General features: G+C 44.6%; 1 protein-coding gene across 1 annotated transcript; it reads left to right on the top strand.

The window, feature by feature from the left end:
• Positions 1-4416: 4416 nt before the first annotated feature.
• Positions 4417-24315, top strand: parp16 (poly (ADP-ribose) polymerase family, member 16). Its single transcript, XM_060853073.1, has 6 exons — positions 4417-4724; positions 13287-13424; positions 15182-15388; positions 16089-16260; positions 17598-17742; positions 19829-24315. Exons 1-6 carry the CDS (start codon positions 4533-4535, stop codon positions 19971-19973), a joined length of 999 nt encoding a protein of 332 aa, XP_060709056.1. The 5' UTR covers positions 4417-4532; the 3' UTR covers positions 19974-24315.
• The last annotated feature ends 353 nt before the right edge of the window (positions 24316-24668 follow it).

Here is a 24668-nt window from a genome sequence, read left to right as displayed (position 1 = left end):
AATGCCTCACTGGTCTGACTCATTTGGTATACTTCAAAACAGAGCTCCCTTATGAATTTTATGTTCATTTGCAAGATGTTATGACCAGAACCTGGCAAAATTTCTCAAATTATTAGTTCCAGATAGGATACCCAAAATTGTCAAGGCTTCTGGTGAGGTGTGGAGGGGGGTGGGGTGGGGTGGTGTGGGGGGAGGGTTGGGGGGTGGTGGTGGAGGGAGTGGGGGGGGGGTGCGTAAGAGCGGTGATCTAGCTCCATTCTCTGTTCACCTGCTCCCTTGGTTGGTCACAACAAGAATAACTTACAAAATATCTCCACCTTTCCCTTGTTTATACATTTATCTCAGACCAAAGGAATTTCCATTTTCAAAGGATCCAATTTAACCAGACATCCTCCAGTTAAAAAAAGTATGAGTTTATTGGTTTAAAAATGATACGAAATGAAATGCAGCATACATACACATAGCTTAGAAATGAGAAGTGAGTCCAAAAATGTTGAAAGTTAAAAGATATATGGTTTCTCTGAGTTGGCCATGAAGAATAGATAGTGGAATGTTGATATGTCAGTTTTGGGATTCTTGGTCTGGCAGGTTAGGTGAAATTCTTTTGCCCTATTTCTTTTGGATGGCTTGCCGGCTGGCTGGCTGCTGGCACTAAGAGTGATGAAATGTCCTCAATTGCAATACAGGTTAACTAGTGGATAGTTCAACTGTGACCTCAACTTCACACTAGGGTTAGTACTTTGGCTACTACACATGTGTACCTCAGTCCACTGGCACACATATGCCTCTGAGCTCAGTAACACATCTTCTTTCATTAACACATCTTCTTCCACTTGCACGTACACACTAGGTTGAACTTGTACTTGTGTAATCTTGAAAGGAGAAGATACAATCCAAGTCTCTTTTTCCTCTTCTCTTCCAACAGGGTCACAGCCTGAGATAACTCCGAGGAGATTACATTTCAGATTGTAGTGTATTTCTCCCAATTAATCCATCACTTTGAATTTTGACATGTTGTCAGGTGTGACAATCACTAGACAGCTACAGATTTTACATTTGCATCACTTTGCTTGGCCATAGCAGTCCTCTTTCTAAAAAGAAGAACATGTTAGAATTAAAAATTTTGGTGTTAATTTGAGGTTATGATCTATGGCCATGACACGAGTATCATTTTGTTTTACTTTTTTTCATCTTTTGGGAATTAAACAACAGAGACTTTGCTGTTTGGTTTGTTTATAGTGTAAGTGGAAACGATCCACATATTCATCATGACATAAATAGAATGTATATATTTTCTGTGTTTGCACACATTAATAAACTGGATAAGACAGATTTCCTCAATTACTTGCCTGGAATGGGGCAGCCCGGTGGCATGATGGCTCAGTGGTTAGCACTGCTGTCTCACAGCACCAGGGACCTGGCTTTAAGTCCCACCTTGGGCGACTGTCTGTGTGGAGTTTGCACATTCCCCCTGTGTCCGCGTGGGTTTCCTCCGGGTGTTCAGGTTTCCTTCCACAGTCCAAAAATGTGCAGGTTAGGTGAATTGCCCATGCTAAATTGCCCGTTGAGTTGGTGAAGGAGTAAACATAGGGGAATGGGTCTGGGTGGATTACTCTTCAGAGGGTTGGTGTGGACTTGTTGGGCCAAAGGGTCTGTTTCCATACTGTAGGGAATCTAATCTAATGCTGATCTCTAGCTTCCCACTCGGAAAGTTGATCATTCTCACTGAAAACAAAATGACCTAGTCAGTAATGATAAATAAATCAATGAGTGAAAATGGTAAACTGAAAAACCTGGCTGTTTATAAATACAAATGATCTACATTGCACTTCGTACATTGTCAAATTCAAACAATAATGCAACGTGTGAAAATATTTGTAAAAGATATTGACTTGATATTTCAGCCTTTCTGATTTAAATCTCAAAAACAACCCAGAGCTGTATGAATTTGGAAGTTAACTGCATTTCACATCTGTGACATATGTCAATATTACAACGCAAAATAAGAATGGACTAATAGATAGGTATAGGAGAGGGAAGACTTTGACTTGAAATTGTTTTAAAGTATTTATTTTAATCAATATGCTTAATAGGCATCTGGATGGGTAAATGAATAGGAAGGGTTTAGAGGGATATGGGCCAAGTGCTGGTGAATGGAACTAGATTACGTTAGGATATCTGGTCAACATGAACGAGTTGTTTTTGTGCTGTACATCTCTATGACTCTATGACAGAACACATATCTGGGTCAGGTGCAATTTAAACCCAGCTTTCTAGCTCAGAGGAACAGAAAGTACCACTGTGCCATAAGTGGCTTTAAACTATTTGTTTTTTTTTAGAGCTTTGGGTGTTATTGAAAGTGATGCTCATGTATAAGAATTGTTTTTTTTTAGCAAGTAAACCAAATTTATTTTGCTCTTAAATTGTGTCCTTGAAGCACTACAGCATGACAAACAATGTAAATTACAAGTTACCACAAAAAACTATCTATTTTTCCATGAACTGTTTATCATTAGTGACTAGGTCATTTTGTTTTCAGTGAGAATTATCAACTTTCTAGTTAAATATTTAACCACTTTCACTTAGAATTAATGAAAGCTCACAAATGAAAAAATATTCCTCATTGGAGGAAAACAAAAAAGAAATACAGTTGGGAATGAAACAACAAACAGCACATAGACAAAATAAAATCACAAAAAGGAACCAAGTGTACCGTGTTCCAATGTCATTCAAGATGATTTACACTGGGATGAATTGTATTTAGAGTCATGGAGCTCTACAGCATGGAAAAACACCTTTCAGTCGAACTCATCCATTCTGACCAGTTATCCTTAATTAAGGACCAGATATCTTGTCCCATTTGCCAACATTTGGCTCGTATCCCTCTAAACCCTTCATATTTGTGAGAAACGAAGCTCACTCACTTCAATAATTTCAGTCCGAGACAAGATCTGAAGCAATCAGTATGTTATACGCTTGCAAGTGTGGTGCCTAAAATAGACACCCAGAGTTTAGAAAGTACATATAAGGATTCACTACTCCAAACCCGGTGCCCATTACTATTGTTTATCTCTTGCCTTATCCGGCCTTGTGCATAATAAAGTACAAGTTTTACCTGGTCATTTCACCACATCCTGCTGTGGTCCATTGTTAGGTATATCGTCCTTCACTGCCATCTGTTTCCCTTACTTGTGACATTTCCTCCCATTCCTCAACCATATTGAACCTTATGACCTTTTAATTGAGGTTTTTTTTTGTTTTTGCAGAAGTGGGAAACAGATGGTTATAATTACTGTTCGTACAAGCAAATCTGACTTAACCTACATCCTCACAGCACCTTATCTATTTGTCTGAAACATCTACCATTGTTTGCAGGCACATTTCATTCTTGTATGCACATTTTAGCTAATACAAAAACAATTATATATTTCCTTCACATAGTTTTTAGTCTTGTTGACTCAGCTCTTGGTTGAAACAATTATACACTGATGTGAGTTCATTTACCTTGCATAAGTAATTATGATTGCAGAAGTAACACTACTTTACCTATATCCTACATATTCATATACCTATCCAGATGCCTTTTGAATGTTGTAATTGTACCAGCCTCCACCACTTCCTCTGGCAGCTTGTTTCCAAACACACACCACTCTCTGCATGAAAAAGTTGTCCCAAGATCCCTTTTAAATCTTTCCTGTCTCACCTTAAACCTATCCCCTCTAGTTGTGTGCTTCCCCACCCTGGGGATCTATAAATAAATGCTGCAAGTATTGGTTCCAGTTCTATCCTTTCCCACTTGGTTTCCTGGATTACAACCAGGAAGTAGTTCTCCAAAGATTTTTTACAAGAGTCACAGCATTTCATCATATATGGATGAAGGAATAGAAATGTATAAAGTTAAAAAAAATCACACAACACCAGGTTATGTGATTTTTAACTTCGTACACCCCAGTCCAACACTGTCATCTCCAAATCATGACTTCCATAGAAATGTATACATAGATTGACAATTAGTTGGATTTTTGTTGTAAGTATAGTCTTGCATGAAGGTGAACATTAGCCAGTCCTCCTCTCAGCAAAGCTGTTATTTTTAAGCTGTTATTTCCTTATTTTAAGGAATAAAAATAACAAAGCTCACAAATGAAAAAATATTCCTCATTGGAGGAAAACAAAAAGAAGAAATGCAGTTGGGAATGAAACAACAGACAACACATAGACAAAATAAAATCACAACAAGGAACCAAGTGTACTGTGTTCCAATGTCATTCAAGATGATTTACACTGGGATGAATTGTATTTAGAGTCATGATGAATAATGAAGAATAAATAAATGATGTATTTGGTGGTAAGAGGGTTGTGGTAACCATGGTGATGGGGGGTTATCCTGACCCGGATCCGGAAGTGTGTCTCCCTCAGGCTGACACTTGCTGACAGCTGCAGGGCTCTGAAGGGAAGCGGTTTGGTTTGTTCTGTTGCGGAGGTTTTATTGTTATATTTTTTATTGGGTTGGGGGGCGGTGGAGGAGGAAGAGGATGCCCGAGGCCTGGGCCCGGGCCCCGCGGCCGGGGGACACCGCGGAGGAGAGTGTCAGGAGGGACCTCCTGGCCGCCGACCTCCGGTGCAGCCTCTTCATGTCGGCCCTGCAGAGCTACCGCCGGGACTCGGTCCTGAGGCCCTTCCCGGCCTCTTACTACAGCGGGGACTATAAGGACTTCGATGGCCTGGTGAGGGGAGTGTGGGGGTGAGGGGGGGAGTGTGGGGGTGAGGGGGGGAGTGTGGGGGTGAGGGGGGGGAGTGTGGGGGTGAGGGGGTGAGGGGGGGAGTGTGGGGGTGAGGGGGGGGAGTGTGGGGGTGAGGGGGGGTGGGGGGGAGTGTGGGGGTGAGGGGGGGAGTGTGGGGGTGTGGGGGTGAGGGGGGGAGTGTGGGGGTGTGGGGGTGAGGGGGGGAGTGTGGGGTGTGAGGGGGGGTGTGGGGGGGAGGGTGAGGGGGGGAGTGTGGGGGTGAGGGGGGGAGAGTGGGGGTGAGGGGGTGAGGGGGGGAGTGTGGGGGTGAGGGGGGGAGTGTGGGGGTGAGGGGGGGGAGGTGGGGGTGTGGGGGTGGGGGGGGTGTGGGGGTGAGGGGGGGAGTGTGGGGGTGAGGGGGGGGAGTGTGGGGGTGAGGGAGGGGGAGTGTGGGGGTGAGGGGTGAGGGGGGGAGTGTGGGGGTGAGGGGTGAGGGGGGGAGTGTGGGGGGTGAGGGGTGAGGGGGGGAGTGTGGGGGTGAGGGGTGAGGGGGGGGAGTGTGGGGGTGAGGGGTGAGGGGGGGAGTGTGGGGGTGAGGGGGTGAGGGGGGGAGTGTGGGGGTGAGGGGGGTGAGGGGGGGAGTGTGGGGGTGAGGGGGTGAGGGGGGGAGTGTGGGGGTGTGAGGGGTGAGGGGGGGAGTGTGGGGGTGAGGGGTGAGGGGGGGAGTGTGGGGGTGAGGGGTGAGGGGGGGAGTGTGGGGGTGAGAGTTTTTGTTCAGGGGGGAGGGGAGGAGGTGTTGTGGGATTTTTAACTTTATACATTTCTATTCCTTCATCCATATATGATGAAATGTTGTAAAGATCTTTTGGAAAACAAAGGTCTACTTCCTGGTTATAATCCAGAAGACCAAGTTTTTTGGTGGGGGTGGGCGGGGAGAGGACGAGAGTTGGGAAGGGGGAGGAGGATGAGGGTGGGGGTGAGTGTGGAGGAGGACGATAAGAGTTAGGAGGGGGGAAGGGGAGGAGGGTGGGGGGTATGGAGGTGGACGACGAGAGTTGGGAGGGGGGAAGGGGACGAGGAGGGTGGGGGGTATGGAGGTGGACGACGAGAGTTCGGAAGGGGACGAGGGTGGGGGGGTGCGGAGGAGGGCAATGAGATTTGGGAGGGGGGAAGGGGACGAGGGTGGGCGGGTGGAGGAGGACGACGAGGGTTGGGAGGGGGGAAGGGGACGAGGAGGGTGGGGGGTATGGAGGTGGACGACGAGAGTTGGGAGGGGGGAAGGGGACGAGGATTGGGGGGGTATGGAGGTGGACGACGAGAGTTCGGAAGGGGACGAGGGTGGGGGGGTGCGGAGGAGGGCAATGAGATTTGGGAGGGGGGAAGGGGACGAGGGTGGGCGGGTGGAGGAGGACGACGAGGGTTGGGGGGGGGAGGGGACGAGGGTGGGCGGGTGGAGGAGGACGACGAGGGTTGGGAGGGGGGGAAGGGGACGAGGGTGGGCGGGTGGAGGAGGACGACGAGGGTTGGGAGGGGGGAAGGGGACGAGGGCGGGCGGGTGGAGGAGGACGACGAGGGTTGGGAGGGGGGAAGGGGACGAGGGCGGGCGGGTGGAGGAGGACGACGAGGGTTGGGAGGGGGGAAGGGGACGAGGGCGGGCGGGTGGAGGAGGACGACGAGGGTTGGGAGGGGGGAAGGGGACGAGGGCGGGCGGGTGGAGGAGGACGACGAGGGGGGAGGGGGACGAGGGCGGGCGGGTGGAGGAGGACGACGAGGGTTGGGAGGGGGGAGGGGGACGAGGGCGGGCGGGTGGAGGAGGACGACGAGGGTTGGGAGGGGGGAAGGGGACGAGGGCGGGCAAAGTTGGAGGGTGGGGGACTGTGGAGGAGGAGGACGCGAGTTGGGAAGGGGGAGTGGATGAGGGTGGGGGAGGCTGGGGAGGAGGAGGACGCGAGTTGGTAAGGGGGAGTGGACGAGGGTGGGGGAGGCTGGGGAGGAGGAGGACGCGAGTTGGTAAGGGGGAGTGGACGAGGGTGGGGGAGGCTGGGGAGGAGGAGGACGCGAGTTGGGAAGGGGGAGTGGACGAGGGTGGGGGAGGCTGGGGAGGAGGAGGACGCGAGTTGGGAAGGGGGAGTGGACGAGGGTGGGGGAGGCTGGGGAGGAGGAGGACGCGAGTTGGGAAGGGGGAGTGGACGAGGGTGGGGGAGGCTGGGGAGGAGGAGGACGCGAGTTGGGAAGGGGGAGTGGACGAGGGTGGGGGAGGCTGGGGAGGAGGAGGACGCGAGTTGGGAAGGGGGAGTGGACGAGGGTGGGGGAGGCTGGGGAGGAGGAGGACGCGAGTTGGGAAGGGGGAGTGGACGAGGGTGGGGGAGGCTGGGGAGGAGGAGGACGCGAGTTGGGAAGGGGGAGTGGACGAGGGTGGGGGAGGCTGGGGAGGAGGAGGACGCGAGTTGGGAAGGGGGAGTGGACGAGGGTGGGGGAGGCTGGGGAGGAGGAGGACGCGAGTTGGGAAGGGGGAGTGGACGAGGGTGGGGGAGGCTGGGGAGGAGGAGGACGCGAGTTGGGAAGGGGGAGTGGACGAGGGTGGGGGAGGCTGGGGAGGAGGAGGACGCGAGTTGGGAAGGGGGAGTGGACGAGGGTGGGGGAGGCTGGGGAGGAGGAGGACGCGAGTTGGGAAGGGGGAGTGGACGAGGGTGGGGGAGGCTGGGGAGGAGGAGGACGCGAGTTGGGAAGGGGGAGTGGACGAGGGTGGGGGAGGCTGGGGAGGAGGAGGACGCGAGTTGGGAAGGGGGAGTGGACGAGGGTGGGGGAGGCTGGGGAGGAGGAGGACGCGAGTTGGGAAGGGGGAGTGGACGAAGGTGGGGGAGGCTGGGGAGGAGGAGGACGCGAGTTGGGAAGGGGGAGTGGACGAGGGTGGGGGAGGCTGGGGAGGAGGAGGACGCGAGTTGGGAAGGGGGAGTGGACGAGGGTGGGGGAGGCTGGGGAGGAGGAGGACGCGAGTTGGGAAGGGGGAGTGGACGAGGGTGGGGGAGGCTGGGGAGGAGGAGGACGCGAGTTGGGAAGGGGGAGTGGACGAGGGTGGGGGAGGCTGGGGAGGAGGAGGACGCGAGTTGGGAAGGGGGAGTGGACGAGGGTGGGGGAGGCTGGGGAGGAGGAGGACGCGAGTTGGGAAGGGGGAGTGGACGAGGGTGGGGGAGGCTGGGGAGGAGGAGGACGCGAGTTGGGAAGGGGGAGTGGACGAGGGTGGGGGAGGCTGGGGAGGAGGAGGACGCGAGTTGGGAAGGGGGAGTGGACGAGGGTGGGGGAGGCTGGGGAGGAGGAGGACGCGAGTTGGGAAGGGGGAGTGGACGAGGGTGGGGGAGGCTGGGGAGGAGGAGGACGCGAGTTGGGAAGGGGGAGTGGACGAGGGTGGGGGAGGCTGGGGAGGAGGAGGACGCGAGTTGGGAAGGGGGAGTGGACGAGGGTGGGGGAGGCTGGGGAGGAGGAGGACGCGAGTTGGGAAGGGGGAGTGGACGAGGGTGGGGGAGGCTGGGGAGGAGGAGGACGCGAGTTGGGAAGGGGGAGTGGACGAGGGTGGGGGAGGCTGGGGAGGAGGAGGACGCGAGTTGGGAAGGGGGAGTGGACGAGGGTGGGGGAGGCTGGGGAGGAGGAGGACGCGAGTTGGGAAGGGGGAGTGGACGAGGGTGGGGGAGGCTGGGGAGGAGGAGGACGCGAGTTGGGAAGGGGGAGTGGACGAGGGTGGGGGAGGCTGGGGAGGAGGAGGACGCGAGTTGGGAAGGGGGAGTGGACGAGGGTGGGGGAGGCTGGGGAGGAGGAGGACGCGAGTTGGGAAGGGGGAGTGGACGAGGGTGGGGGAGGCTGGGGAGGAGGAGGACGCGAGTTGGGAAGGGGGAGTGGACGAGGGTGGGGGAGGCTGGGGAGGAGGAGGACGCGAGTTGGGAAGGGGGAGTGGACGAGGGTGGGGGAGGCTGGGGAGGAGGAGGACGCGAGTTGGGAAGGGGGAGTGGACGAGGGTGGGGGAGGCTGGGGAGGAGGAGGACGCGAGTTGGGAAGGGGGAGTGGACGAGGGTGGGGGAGGCTGGGGAGGAGGAGGACGCGAGTTGGGAAGGGGGAGTGGACGAGGGTGGGGGGGGGGGGGAGAGTTGAAGGAGGATGATGACGAGAGTTGGGAAGGGGGAGTGGACGAGGGTGGGGGGGGGGGGGAGAGTTGAAGGAGGATGATGACGAGAGTGGGGAAGGGGACAAGGGTGGGGTGTGTGGAGGAGGACGACGAGAGTTGGCAGGGGGAAAGGAGTGAGAGTTGGAAGGGAAGGGGCCGAGAGTGGGTGGTGGTGGAGGAAGGGGATTTGATCTGAAAATGTGTTGCTGGAAAAGCGCAGCAGGTCAGGCAGCATCCAAGGAGCAGGAGATTCAGGATTCCTGAAGAAGGGCTTATGCCCGAAACGTCGAATCTCCTGTTCCTTGGATGCTGCCTGACCTGCTGCGCATTTTCAGCTCTGATCTCCAGCATCTGCAGACCTCACTTCCTCCTCAAAGGGGATTTGATGTTGCAGAGGAGTGGGTAGTCAGGGGAGGGAGGAAGATGGGGAGAAAAGAATATGGGATGAGGGACGGGAGGAGGGTGGAGAATGCAGGTGAGGGAAGTTGAGTGTGAGGAGAAGAAAGTTGGGAAGGATGGGATAGGAAGTGGGTGGAAGGTGGTGTGACAAGGAGATGGGAGGTGTGGGTGAGGGGTCAAGAGGGGTTGGGGCAAGGGGCAGTGGGTGGGTGAAGGGCATTGTGTAGATGAGGTGGAGAGGGGAAGAGGGAGGTGTGGGTGAGGGGACTGGGATGGAATGTGGGGTGCGGGGAGAGGTGGTGGGTTGGTGAGGGATCTTTGGGTGTGATAAGGGTGTGTAGTGGGGATGCAGATTGGGTGACGTGTGAGGGGTAAGTGGTAAGGAGGTAAAATTGAGGGTGGAGAAGTGGGGCTGAGGGGGATTGTGGTGAGTGAGGATTGTGGGCATTTTGAGGGAACCTTCAGTCATGAGAGAGGGAATCTTGCAAAAGGTGCCCATATGGTTAATGTGATTGAGGAGGTTGATCAAAAATTATTTGAAATTGTTTCAGGAAAAAGTACTTGAAGGTGGAGGAAAAATTGTAGGGGTGGGGATGTCAACTCGCTTAATTGCTTTTACAGAGAGCTAGTATGGATCTGATGGGCGAAATAGCCTCCTTCAAAAGCCATTGTATAATTCAACTTATTAAAAGAACTGTGCAAGGATAGTGCCAGAGATGCAGGCTGAATTGAGTATAAGGCAGGACTGATCAATGGATGGAAAAGGCTCCTCAGTAGATTAGGCATCCCAGTAATGAGATTGGATCATTCCCAGCTTCTGTTACTGCACCGCCTCATTAGTACCTTTCAGTGGACATATTGTAATTTTTAGTTGTTTGACACATGACCTGTAATCAAAGACCATGGCAAAACAAATTACTTTCTGTTCACTGGCATCACCTCTGAAGATGTGTTTAGAATAGTGTGTTATACTTCTGAAAGGAATGGGGCTCAGTATCATTTTAAAATAATAATGTCAGTCAGAAATTGAACATTCACTTGCCAAGCAAGGCATGCTGCAGTTTTATCTAATAGGAGTGACAAGTAGTAAATAGACTGTTCCTAAGTTTAGAGTTATAACATTTTCAGTGCTGTTGCTTTGTTTTTTAAAAGTGGATAATGTCATATTGTATGTAGTGCTGTATTTTGTTTTTGTTTTAAAGTGGAAAATTTTTTTTTTAGATTAGATTAACAGTGTGGAAACAGGCCCTTCGGCCCAACAAGTCCACACCGACCCGCCGAAGCGCAACCCACCCATACCCCTACATTTACCCAACACTACGGGCAATTTAGCATGGCCAATTCACCTGACCTGCACATCTTTGGACTGTGGTAGGAAACCGGAGCACCCGGAGGAAACCCACGCAGACACGGGGAGAACGTGCAAACTCCACACAGTCTGTCGCCTGAGTTGGGAATTGAACTCGGGTCTCAGGCACTGTGAGGCAGCAGTGCCGCCCACTGTGCCACTGTGCCACCGTGCCGCCAAATGTCATATCATATGTAGATTCTTCAGTAATTGTAGCAGAATTGAAGTGAATGTAACATTTCCTGTAACAAACACAGAATGATAGAAAAACTCAGCAGGTCTGGCAAAATCTCTGGAGAGAGAAAGAGTTAACATTTCCAGTTCGGTAGGAGTTCAGAATTGCTTTTGTAATGCTGGTCAAATAACTTGATAAGTCATAATTGGTTTCTGAGGAACTGTCTGAAGTTTTACCATAGAGAAGAGCATCTCCAGAGGCAGATTACACAGAGCTATGTTACAGTCAGAGGGCAGATATTAGGTATGTTTCCCAGGAAAGCACTGAACTGCTGATAAATATAAAGTATTTCATGTAGAAAGATGGAACATTTGGAGGGTAAAGTTCAGTATATAAGCAGATATTATCGCTGTGTTAAATATAAGGCATGGTGGAGAGGAACACGGTGCATTCAGAAACTGAAGTTAGTTATGCAAGAGGTCCTGTGCCTATAGGGGAAATGTAAGACATGTTTTACAGGCAATGCGTTTCATTTGGGGAAATGGAAGAGGATTCAATAAGTTTTTACTTTAGGGTGAGTTATGTAGGACAGTGAATATGAAGTGATGTATTTAGATTTCCAAAAGGTGTTTGATAAGGTCCCCAATAAAAGGTGACTGATGTTGAAGACATTGAGAAATTCTATGTCAGCTTTGGCAAAGCAAGTGCCATAATGAGAACTGGTCATCTTGGTATGTTTTACTGTGATGTGAAATACTTTGTCATATTTCCTGACCCTTTGAATATGGCTGAGTGAACACTACAGTCTTTTAAATTTTTTAAACAGTATTAGTTTCCACTTTGGTAACCATTAGAAGAATGATCAAGCTGTAGCAACAGTGTGTATTATTTTTTAAAAATCCATACAAGATTGGCTTAGGGAAAAAGACAAAGCAAGCACTGTTGAAAGGAGAAGTTAGTACAAAGAGTGATGAACATTAGGAATGGCTGCAAAGTTGGATAATAGAGCTATATTTTATTACTTTAAATACATTCAAGAACATGTTAGATGACAATTTTTGTCTAATTGAGTGGATTTTCTTTTTACTCATTCATGGGGATGTATCTATCACGCTCAAGATCAGCAATTATTACCTGTAACCCCCTTGGAGAAAGTGGTCATGAACCATCTAGAACTGCAATTTGAGGTGGTTTTGATACAACTGAATGCCTTGTGAGGCTTTTTCAAAGACCAAGTGCATCTGGAGGTGTTATTGACAAAGATGGTACATTTCTTCTTTTCCTTAAGGCCATTCCTGCACCAGCTCAGAGTCAGAAGATGGTGTTCTTCTACTTTGCAATGATTACATTGAATTGAACTTAAGAGTAGATACTGGAAATTGTGTCAGAAGGCTTTGGTCATGTAAAATTCTTACTATACTCTGAGATATAGTTGGAGATGTGCAGGTAAACCATGCTTCAGATATTTTTGTATTTTTTTCTAAAACAAGGGGGAAAATCCTCTTTGTATAGTTTAGCACATGCAGAAATTTAGTACTCCCCCAGTACTGCATTGTCAGTGTAGATTTTGTGTTCGTCTCTGTAGTAAACCTTAAGTTTGCAGCCTTCTGCCAGGTGATCATGTGCTACTCCTGATCCACAGCAGATGACATGTGAAGATTTGGAGCAAGGAGTCCAGCAGTTAATGATAGTCAGCTCTTTGCTATTATATGTCATTGGATTTGGAGTTTTTTGCTGAATTAAGCTGTTTATTTTAATTTTGGTGCACTTCACTAGAAACGTGCCACAAAAGCATTGTGAAATGTTAAATGCATCTTACAGTTAACAGAGTTGAGTTTTGGAATCTTCTGCAGAAGTTGAAAAAGCATTGGTTTAAAGTTGGCCTGCAATCAGTGTAAATAATCATCATTTAAGAGTGTCTTTCAATTCCACTTGTTTGCAAGCTTTCAAATGCATGCTAAAAGTGACGCTGGTTTTGTTTTGAGCATGAGGACAGAATTAAAATACTTGAAAAACTTTTTCAACTTATTAGGAATCTGACTATTGAATACTGTTATAATTAGCAAATGTTTTAAAACTAATTTTCAATAATTGAAGATCAGTGACTCTGAGTTAGTAGATTGATGCAGATTTTTCCCAAAAATAACATTTTTCAAAACAATTTCATCTGTGTTAATCAGTCTGAACCTAGTTATCATTCTTAAATATTTTAACAGTGACCTTTAGAAATAAAATTGCCTGACTGTATACTGTTTTGGGGCACATTTTGCTTTTGCATACATGCAAATGGTTTGGGGATGTGGGTGGAGTGGAATACCGCTTCTAAGCTGATGCAATTTTGAGTGCATGTTACACTAGAGATCTTGGTCGCATCCAAAGAGGAAACTGTGTTCTGATCTTTTAATGGTACTGCTGACTGTTAAAGCTCTGTGCTGAACATTTGACATGATATGTTTTTGAACTGACGGTGTGTGTGTCTCTTCGCAGCTTGCTGATGCTCAGAATCTGCCAAATCTAAAACAGTTGCTACAGTCTGGAATAAACCCACAAAAAAGAACCTTAGAACTTCTCAGCTGGGCCTGTTTATCAAAAAACCTAACCATCAAAAGTTTGGGGAAAAAGGGGGTAAGAACCTATCTGAATGATTTATTAAAAACTTTGAAGTGTTGTTTAGCTGGTATTGAAATTTCTACAGTCATGACTGACTGTACCCATGAGTATAAATTCAGCTGTTTGTCTCCAAGTTGCACACCATCCAGACTTGGAGATATGTTACCATCCCTTTGTTTCTGTGTTAGATTGAACTAGCAGCACAGTAGAGTATCATCACCACACTAGTGGCAGCGGCTTAGTAAGATGTCTACCCTGTTAAGGACGGTTAGGGATTGGCATTAAACTCTTGACAACGGTACTCATATTCTATGAATGAATTAGAGGATATGTTGGATAACAGCATTTATTGGATCAGAAATCGTAAGGTAATCTGTAATGTCCTTTCCTCAAACTTTTAAAGTGTACAAGCCACAATTTTGAGGTCATGAGCTTGAGGCAGCCATGGTCGCCATGGAGCTCTGAATGAGTTATCATTCCCACGCTATCCTCTAACAGTCTCTTTGCTTTTGCTGTGCACCCTATCTCCTAAACATACAGGTCGTGGCAGTGTTTGTAGGAAAAAGGTTGGGAAGCAAAATGTCACTAATACGTTTGCAAAACTGCTGTATCATAAGAACTGCAGGTATACGAGTTACTGTGCACAATGACGTGCATGATATGCTGTTTCTGGGTATAAGTGTGGGAGTTTACAATTGTACAGAGATGTGTGTAGCCATCCTGCATTTGGATGTAGTTTTGCAGAATAACACTTAGATTCAGTTTTGAATTTTAAAAAAAGCATTGAACCTTTCATTCCTCCATTTTCAGTGTTTTAATTCTCTGTTACGTTTTAACTAAACTTTGGATGTCACTGCTGGCAATTTGCTTTGTCAAAAGAGCTTTTATTAATGAACTGGACTGTTGATCTTATTGATTGCTGCAGCTGTGGGTCACCCTGTGTGTGTGTCCTATTTACTTAACAGAATAAGTGAGCTAGAAATAGCACTGAAATTGGGGAACAAGACTCTTTTATGTCAAAGATTACTCACTGCCATTTTGTAAAATCTCAGGACAGCTTTGCGCGTACTTACAGGTGAATAGATTGATGTATTAAGGCAGCAAACTTTGGGCCATTTGCTATATACGTTCTAGTGGCCATTTGAATTGAAGAAAAAGCTTGTTAGGTTGTGGTCTTGTTTGAGTATTACTTTTTAACCTTTTGTGGAGCATGGGATTTGACAGATGTCTGGGTTCATGGGGATGGGTGTTGGGTTCCTGCAAAGGATTTTCTGGTAGAGTTCAAAGTAGAGTTTGTATATTATCCATTTTAGCCATAATGATTTGTGTAGAAAAGTAATGTGTTTTGCTTCACAGGATGAAGTTTGTGTTTTGGTTTTCATGTCTGGATGGTGTGCAACTTGCTTTTGAAATTTTACATGTAATTCCATCTCTTACCTTCAAAGCAGTAAACGTAGCAATGATTTTCCCCATGGTAGGTTGGCAAGTTTAACATATTTGCCAGTCGAGGTGGAGAGTAAGGAGCGGCTGCTACTTTGCAAAATCTTAGTGGGAGTCAGAGGATTGATTGCTCAGAAGGTTCATCTCTCTGTGTACCGTAGTGCTAATGGTTGTATAAAGATCTGTTAATGAGAACACCCTGCTTATGGTTGTGGGCTATGAGAAGAGAATAGGAAGGAGTCTCGCCCTGCTCCCCCACATCATCGATGTCAAAAAAAACCTTCGCTAGATTAGATTTTTTTTTGCAACAGAATTTCTTGTTTGTGTTCTAGTATGAAGAAATCCAGGAACTCACTGGGTTCACAACACCCTCTGCTGCTACCCCAGACTACTTGTTTGAGATTGTCTATTGTGATCAGATGAATGCCAAGTTTGAGGAAACCAAAGGAGACCGAGATCTCATCTATGCATTTCATGGAAGCCGACTCGAGAATTTTTATTCTATAATTCATTGTGGTTTACAGTGTCATTTAAACAAGGTGAGGAGTTCAATGTTTTCATGCATGGACTAACATGCTTGTAAGGATTACTTTGCATGAAGGATCATTCCATCATTAATCAGCTCCACTAGTTCTTAAAAATAATTTATTCAAACCTTAATTCTCATTTTATCACAACAAAGGAGTGTAAATAGTAGCATCAGGATTACTATAGATTAATGCATTTGTTTAGTTACTCATTGATACCTATCATTCCCTCTAGTTTTCCTCTGTCCTGTGATCCATGCAACACAGTCACTGAGTATTTTGAACTGGCAATGTGCACGTTTTCCCCTCATGCAATCTCTTTCGCGTGCTCTCCCTCACACATTCCTGTCTGGCTTGATGTCATCTTGCTTTCTCTTTTAATTGTTCTCACACCAGGGCAACGCTCTCACATCTTTGTGGTACATCTAACCTTTAATCTTTGTGCTTACCTTGGACCTTAAAGTAGACCAAAAAAAATCCTAAGAGTACGCCACAAAAGTAGCATTTAATTGCAACAATGAAACAGGTTGTTTGGTTCAACCAGTCTAAATATTGGTGTTTATCTTCCTTTTGAATAATACTCTGAATCCACGTGGAGGCATACTGTTGACACTGATTACCTGTTCAAGAGAATTGCAAAGGATATATAAGTATTGGTTTGACTTTGTTCGCTCACTCTGTAAGTTTATTTGTGTCCATCTTTTCTTCATAGACCTCTCTGTTTGGGGAAGGAACTTACCTTACCAGCGATCTGAGCTTGGCTCTTCTGTACAGTCCCCATGGTAATGGCTGGCACCAAAGTATTCTGGGGCCTGTCCTTAGCTGTGTTGCAGTTTGTGAGATCATTGACCATCCTGATGTTAAATGCCAAGTTAAAGGAAAAGGTATCATTTGTTTTGAATCTTGGCACAAATATTTTGTAAATGGTTTGAGTCATGACTATTATTCTTGTGCAGAAATACCTGTTTTTGCTTGCTTTCGTCCAGCTGTTAGTAATTGAGTGAAGGAGATTAAGCAGTAAACTAAGTAAAGTATTTAAAGATTATTAAAAGAAAATCAGATATTTAAAAATATTTCCTCCAGTTGAGGAATCCTCAGCAAAGGATCATACATTAGAGCTCAGATTAGAGCTGGACGATGTTGAGAAATAGTACTTTGGATTTGTAGCTCCTTTACAGACCTGTTCAAATCGGAACTATTGGTTCCAGAAACATTAATTTCATAGGTCTAGATAATCAGTGATTACCCATCTCTGATTGAGATTTAAACTACTCATGCTATTTTATGCTGGAGACTTTGCAGCTTTTAGTCCTGGTTTGAGAAGGACTCCAGTGTGAACGGAGTTGGAAGGTCGTGTGCCAAGTGTATCTCCAACAAAACCATGTTCCCCTGTTCTTGAACTGAAGATATGTCTCCAAGTTTTTTCCCTGCTTTTAAATGCATTAACCCTTACACTGTTTAATATTATCCTTACCCTTCAATCTGATAATGTTCAGTCCAACTACTGGCCTGCGCCCCCACATCCAGATAGTAGCCCTTGTCCCTGACATTATTTAAACACCGTCCTACAACCAATCAGTGTCAACCTACCTTGACTCCACAGAGTGTTCAGTACTTCTTCTTGTAGAGGGTAGTGAATGTCTAAACTTTGTGGATGCTAGGTAACTGAAAGTATTTAAAGAGGAGCTAGACAGATTTAGCTGGATAGATTTTTGAAATACAGTTGAGGACTGTGCTGAACACGACAGGCGTTGAGGCCTGAGACAATTCATCCATGATCTTATAGAATGGGAGTGCAGGCAAGAAGGGCTGAATGGCCTACTCCTACTTATGTTTTTTGTAAGTGTATGGAACAATGTTAGTTATATGGAATGGAGCTGCAGATCAACTGTGATTCAATTCAGTGATGAAAAACGCTTGAGGGACTGAATGATTGCTGTTGACATATAGGGTTTCAAACAAATCAATCTTTTTCCCTCGGGTGTTCCTGACCATTTAAATTTTGTAATCTTCAGCATCTGGTCCATTATTACAGCTGCACCTATGGAAATAATATCAGCCGCAAGTTTTATACCAAAGTGTCTGGAAATTCCTGGGCTTCGTGATGTGTGAAATTTACATGTTCAAATCCTATTATTATTCTTTTGGATTTACTCCATAAATAATCTACTTTTGGATCTCTGTTATGCTTGTTAAGTGAATGTTGTTTCCTTGATTTCAGATGCTGGTGGCATAGATCGCCGAAGAGCAAGGGTCCGGAACAGTGAAGGTGGCGATGTTCCACAAAAGTACTTTGTGGTCACAAACAACCAGCTCCTGAGAGTAAAATACCTGCTCATTTATTCTGAGAAACTACACCGAAGACGGTAAAATTTAGCTTCTTTACTGAATCTTCACAAAGCTCTCCCTCTGGTTGGTGGCACGGCTCAGTAGTTAGCACTGCTGCTTCTCAGCTCCAGGGACCCTGTTCGATTTCAGCCTCAGGCAAACGTCTCTATGGTGTCTGCACATTCTTCCAACGTCAGTGTGGGTTTCCACCAGGTGTTCCGGTTTCTTCCCACAATCCAAAGATGCGCATTTGCAGAGGAACCTCGATTATCTGAAGGACACAGGCGGGTAGTATTTTGTTCGGTTAATTGAATTTCTGATAATCAAATGCTGAGTAACATAGTTTAGCCGATCATCATGACCTTGTGATCTTGCTGGATAATAGAGGTTCCTCTGTAGATGGACTGGCCATGCAAAAATGTCCATAGATTGTAGGGGTGTGCAGGCTAGTTGGATTAGCCACGGGAAATGCAGACTTGCAGGGAAGAGGTAACAGGGTGGGTGTCAGTCGGATGCTGTTCAGACATTTGGTGTGGTCTCGATGGGCCGAATGGCCTGCTTCCACAATGTTGGGATTGTTTGAATGTCTTGAATTCAACAAGCTTTCTTTTCTGAATGGCAGCAGGCGATGACCAGTTTGGGTTTTGGGATTGCTTCATTTTAGGCTTCACTTCTGTCAGGCAAATCTTGAAATGTTTAGTTAGATCTTAACTAGCACTATTGGAGTTAAAATGTTGGTGCTCCATACAATTATTGGTTTATGGATTGAGATATCAGACACTTGTGTCATATACATGTGAGCAAGTGTGGTGAAGTATGTTTGCAAATGTCTGCACATGGTGCTGATGTTAAGGATGTGAAAATAAATACACTACATGGTGTAAAGTGCCCAATTCTATTTATGGAAGATATTCCATTTTGTTGCATTATTTGTCACTTTTGACTTTCTCAATAATGTGAAACAGTTGTCTTAATTGCTGTATTTTCTGAGTTTGAGAAGTTTATTTATTTATTGATGCTTTTATAAAATACTTTACTCCGAGATTGGGTACACAACCATTGACTGCATCTATTTTGTAAGTACATTACTGACGTGATTTTAGTCAGTCAGGAGGCAATCTTTTACAAATTGCAGGAACACTGAAGCTTGGTATATCAAAGTGGGAGTTTCATTGATGCTTTGATAATTAGGGAAGCGAAATGTGCAGGTGTTGTGGTAATGAACACTGGCCAACAAGGAGTGGGTACAGTAGATGGTATGAATTATACTGTATGCGATTTTTGGTGCACTACATTAGCAAATTCATCATTGCAAGAGTGGCTAATACTAACACCCCAAAAAAAACTGATTGGAGTAGGATTAGATGTTCATGCTTTAAGGATTTCGACCCAATCCTAATCTGTATCCAGCTAATTCACATCTGCTGCTAATAGTCTCAGGACAAGAGGTGGCCAGACAGTCTATTGTTGGATGGCAGATTGGCCTTTCTCACAATATTAATCAGGCTATCAGCCTCTGACTTAGTCCTTTGGAAATCTGACAGCCAACGGAAAGCAAGAATGACATCAAGAGAAGGTAAATGTTTCTTTTTGGCCCCTGAAGCTGCTCACTAACTCCACCCCCTGCCAGGGTCAGTAGTGGCACAAGTGTGGGCAATTACTTTCACCCTCGACCAGCAGGTGATGTACTGCTGGGTTTCCCATTTGAATCTTACACCCTTGCCTATGCAAACCACTGCTATTAAGATTCAGCTTGTATATGTAGGTTGTTGTTGAAAGAAATTATCTTCAGCTGAAGATTAAAAATGTTTCTCATTCTTTTAGACATTGAAATTCATTGTCTTTTATTTCCCCGTTTCTGACCTTTCTCCATATATATAATAAATGATTTCTCAGTGAGTGCGATTGTTGTTTTTAAAATGTTCAGTTGATTCTATGTATAGCTAATTTCAGTTTATTTCACACTAGTAAAAGATTTCATACTTTTGAATTACTTATTGTCACATTCTGAAGTATTTTCCAAACTGAATTTTTTTTAAACAAAGGATAAGTTAGAAAGACATTTTCATTGCAAAGTGTAGTATATAACTATAGTAATAACCATGTTCTGTTTTAATGTTGCAGACCCACAAAGCAACCATCCTGGATCTCTCGGCATAGTTTTATAGTAATGATGATGCTGTATTTGTTGCTGCTGATAGCTATTGGTGCCTGTAACTCACCAACTTTCCAGTATTACTGGAATCGATTTCTTGAATCAAAGCGATGAGTTTGTTGCTGCAATGTTGTTTACTGCCCAAACCATGGACATGCACTACACTATTTACCTGAAGCCTTAGATACCGCTGTTGCAGAAAGGCACAAGTCTGGACCAAGAAAAAATTAATTTACAAAAAACTATAGACAATTTGCTGTGCCAAGAATGTTGTGTAGACTTTTTTTGAGTTCCTGTACTGTGTTATGGTTATATTTAGTTCTGAATAGTCTATACCTTGTCTTGCCCATGGGTAATGACTGATTGATTGATTGTGTAATGAAATGTAGCTGTTTTGTTTCCAATTTTGCATGAGGCTGTGATTTTTCACCCCTTTGCTTAATCACATGCCTTTTGCATTGGCCCCACCAAATAGTCAGTGCTTAAGATGGAAATGAAATGTCCAGTGCATCTTATTGACAATACACCTCCTATACATTGGAGGCGATTCGAACCAATGCATTTGGAGTTATACTGTCCATTTTAAAATTCTGACCTTGGTAGCTATTGGCGAGAAGACATCATTGTGGCCCTGAAGTATCCAACTACAAGATAAGGACATTAGGAAAACTTTATTTGTTCCACTGTGATACAAGTCTCATTAGCAGACAGTTTTCCTCATATCTTAAGAAAGCTATTTTATACATTCTGTCCAGTAACAGTTTTATATATAGTATATTTGGTATCAAAAGAGCTGCAGTGTCCCAGTAAGCAGCTCGTTGTTTGTTCTCCCCACATTCTTTTCCAAAAATTCCACAGTGAAATCCTTAGGGAGTAAACAAGGGCTATGAACATGCACCGTGAATAAGTTTTGTACTGTATTATACATTTTATATACTTGGAATTGAAATGTCATACGGAGTTTGATTTTAGTACGCTGTAGAATTGTAACTTGCCCACTATCTTTCAAAATATACAATGTATCCTGCATGAATTGCAGTCAAAATTTTCTTGCTTTTAAGTATAAACCCAAAGGTTTAACAGATCAGATATAAAGGGCAGCTTTTAGGCTGTAAATAAGTTTATCTCCTTTGAGTTGCTAAAGTGATTTCAGTCAATGTTACCTGCAGCTTTAATGGCTTTTGCATTAACACCCACTCCTGTAGCCCAACATGTGGGGATTATTTATCTATACATATTATAGTTATCACATAATTTAATGGGATACTCTTTGTGTACTATAGGAGGAATACCAGGGATAATGAGTATTTCCAGTCTGTAAATTTTCTGAAGTGTAATTTTAGATTTTGTCGACACTTACATATAGCATCAATAAATTTGAATTAGGAAATGAGATGTTTAGCAAACTGATTCCCTCCATTGTTATGTTCCAGTACTGCTTCATCTAATAACATTGAGTACACCGAAAATCAAATCAAAGCAGGCTATGCTGTTTGTCTAGGAACTTGCTTAACCTATTTGCTTTGTTCTGGTTGCAGTTTACCTCAGCATAGATCACTTTCTTACTGTTTCTTGATATTTGGTTACCAGTTAGATATTGAATCTGGTATAATTTTAATGTTATGTCTTTGATAGCTCAAATTTTGTATCTTGTTTATTTAAAGGGAAATTGTTACTTAAATACCTTTTATCATTTATACTACTTTGTTTAAAAAAAACTGTTTATTTTGGTGAGGGGCTGGGTATTTTGCTTTTGAGCACTTTCTAGAATATATTTCCAGATTCTGAGTATTTAATACAGCAGTTAGTTATTTACTAAAACCTTTTGCACTAACTCCCTAGTAAAAGTTATCACGAAAAGCTAATACGCTACCTTTGTCTCTGCACTAATTAACCAGAGGCCATATCCAGGAGCTTTTAAACTTCTTGGTGTTGTTTTCATATGTCTCTTACATTGGTGTAAGAATATAAATGAAATAGAACAGGAAGTATGATGATTTGAAGAAAACAAATTAAGTTTTCATCCATGTGCAGAATTACAATGACGTTGATTGTTCAAATTTGACCCAATGTTCCCTTAGTCAATACGAATAGGACAATCATCAAGTATTTTGTAATGAATACCCACATAAAATCTTGTGCTTTAAGATACTTCGAGTATTTTTGCACTGCTAAATCAGTAAACCATGGAATCACTTTCTGTATGACTTAGTGGTGTCCTGCAAGAATCTATTTTGGAGTCTAAACTATTCGCTGTATTTTTCTTTTGAAGACTTGAATGATGGGATAGAAAGCCTTATATATAAATTTGCTGATGACACACAGGCAACTTTGCAAAAGCTATAGATGGAATCATTACATTACCAAGAGATATTGCTAGATTCAGTGAATTGTAAAATGAGTTTCTCATTAGGTAATTATGAGAATATCTATTTTGAATCTATAACCAATAGAAGATGGTATTTTCTAAATGTGGAAAAGTTAGAAATGATGCAACTCCAAAAACTCTTGGGGAATCCAGAGAAATAGATTATTAAATTGTCATGAATGGGTGTTGAAAATTATCCAAAAGGCAAATGGAGTGATATTCTGTTAAACTGGAGGACTCTGGTACACTGGGAGAAGTCATTTCTCACCAAGCAGAGTACACGCCTGGAGTAATGTGTGAACCTCTCAACACTAGGCCTTGATCAGTGTGTATTGGTTCTGGAGGGAGTACAGTGTAGATTTACCATAAGGAGACATGGACTAGTTGCTTAAATTAGGAGGGAAGATTATTCCTTGGACAGAGGTTAAAAGGTGATTTTATTTGAAGCTTTCAAGATGTTAAGATGAACTGATGGTTGATTTTGTCTATGCTATTTATACTGTTCAGTAAACTAGGGCTCGGGGTCAGAGTGTAAAAATTAGAGCCAGACCTTATAACAGTGAAATAAGGAGATGCTTTACACCAAGTATGCTAGAAGCTTGAAGTACTTTCTGCAAATGGCATTTCATCACTTGTTAATTTTAAATTTTGAGAGATTGGTTAACCAAAGTATTGAGGGATATGGGACAAAAGCAAGGATATGGATTTGGGGAGATAAAGAGGCACAAAATTATGTTGACATGAATTAACTCATGCCCAAGGAAAAGCTGGCAGCCAGTTGACTGGCCAGTTAGAAGTTTGCTCTGTACTGCTGTGGGCAAGGGGGCTAAATAAGATTTGAGTGGGATTTAGGCTTCATCTCAGTGAGGGGCCAAAATTCTGGAGCTGTCAGCTCCAACGATCCTGGTCTTGCCAGTGCCCTGCAGCGGGCACTCCCAGGTTGGCAGGCTTAATGAAGACAATGAACTCTCGATCCAGCTTAATCCAAGGATGTGGAGTAATGGGTTTCCTCCCCTTAAGTTTTTTTTCCCCCAACTATGTGAGACAGCAGCTTCCACATGCTGATTGGTATGTGCAGAATCACTCAGCAGTCGTGCAATGTTAATGTTGGAGCTGTGCCTTTTATAGCAGCCCTGGGAGAGTGTTAGTGGGTGAATTTTAACAGATATGCGGGTAGGATGGAAGTGAGGAGGACTTGCTATCTTCTCAGAGGATGGACTTGAGGCAACTCTGGTGCATATGGGGCACCCTCTAATGACAATAACCCCTCCTTTCCACAGTTTTTACGCCTTTTTAAAAAAAAAAATTCCATTCCTATCTGACTGCTCATGCCAACTGTATTATGGCATGGGTAGTGTAATATTTAGATCTAGAGAGCCTTTAGCAATCTCTGGCTTTAACATATGGTGGCTGGGCTGCAATTTTGACAACCAGTCGTCCTCTGTTCTTAGGGTGAACCTGGAGGTGGATGGGAAGGTGATGAGCAGGACACCTTCCTCTCACCTAACCCATGCTTACCGATGGCACAGAATATCAGCCCCTCAGTGCTCATAGTCTGTGTCCTGTAGGTCACTTTTGATGGGAGTTCCATCTGCTTCCCTATGGCTTTTCCGAGACCATAGAGGACTTGTGTATTTGGGCCCTCTGAGTACAGTTTTCACTTTTTAAAAAAAAAACCTGAAAGAATTGCAGATATTGGAGATCTGAAACAAAAACAAACATTGCTGGAAAACCTCAGCAGGTCTGGCAGCATCTGTGTAGAGAAATCAGAGTTAAGATTTCAGATCCAGTGACCCTTTTGGCACATCCTGAAGGGTAACTGGACCCAAACATTAACTCTTGATTTCTCTCCATAGATGCTGCCAAACCTGCTGAGATTTTCCAGCAATTTCTGTTTTTGTTTTGCTTAAGTAACCTGTTATATACTACAATGAATGATTTGAAGAGCTGCGTTCTATTTTTTCATGGGAATAAGCCTCTTCATGTTTGCCTTTCTTGTAATTTTATGCTTCACTAATATGTTAGTAATTTTATCGTGATGAGTTGTAGATGAAATAACCAATAAAGACTTCGTTTGTTGCATTTTTCTTCCTGAAGTGAGTTCACATTTCTTTACAATTATAGTAAAAATGCAGTTTCTATGTTCAGGGCACACTAAACAACGACCCAGTTATAGTTTCAATTACTCTGAACTTAGAAGTACCTCCTACTATTTTAACTTGTGTTCGTGCAATTGCACATCACATTTGAAGAAAATCTAAATGTTTTGAATTCCGGAAATACCACTCTTGAGTATATAGCTTAGTGTAAGGAAGAGGAGGAATCTCCGAATGTGCATACAATCAAAATATTGCAGATGCTGAAAAATCTGAAACAAACACACAATGCTGGAGAAGCTTAGTAGGTCTGGAGAAGAAACAGAGCTAAAGTTTTGAGTTCTG

Source organism: Hemiscyllium ocellatum, chromosome 39 (assembly GCF_020745735.1).
Source record: "Hemiscyllium ocellatum isolate sHemOce1 chromosome 39, sHemOce1.pat.X.cur, whole genome shotgun sequence".
NCBI lineage: Eukaryota > Metazoa > Chordata > Chondrichthyes > Orectolobiformes > Hemiscylliidae > Hemiscyllium > Hemiscyllium ocellatum.
This window is presented reverse-complemented; position numbering and strand designations above follow the sequence as displayed.

Excerpts from the sequence above, each read along its gene's own strand:
- parp16 (XM_060853073.1), top strand. The coding sequence starts at position 4,533 with ATGCCCGAGGCCTGGGCCCGGGCCCCGCGGCCGGGGGACACCGCGGAG. Across the intron at positions 16,261-17,597 it reads ATGCCAAGTTAAAGGAAAAG|ATGCTGGTGGCATAGATCGC; the intron begins GTATCATTTGTT and ends CCTTGATTTCAG. Across the intron at positions 17,743-19,828 it reads GAGAAACTACACCGAAGACG|ACCCACAAAGCAACCATCCT; the intron begins GTAAAATTTAGC and ends TTAATGTTGCAG.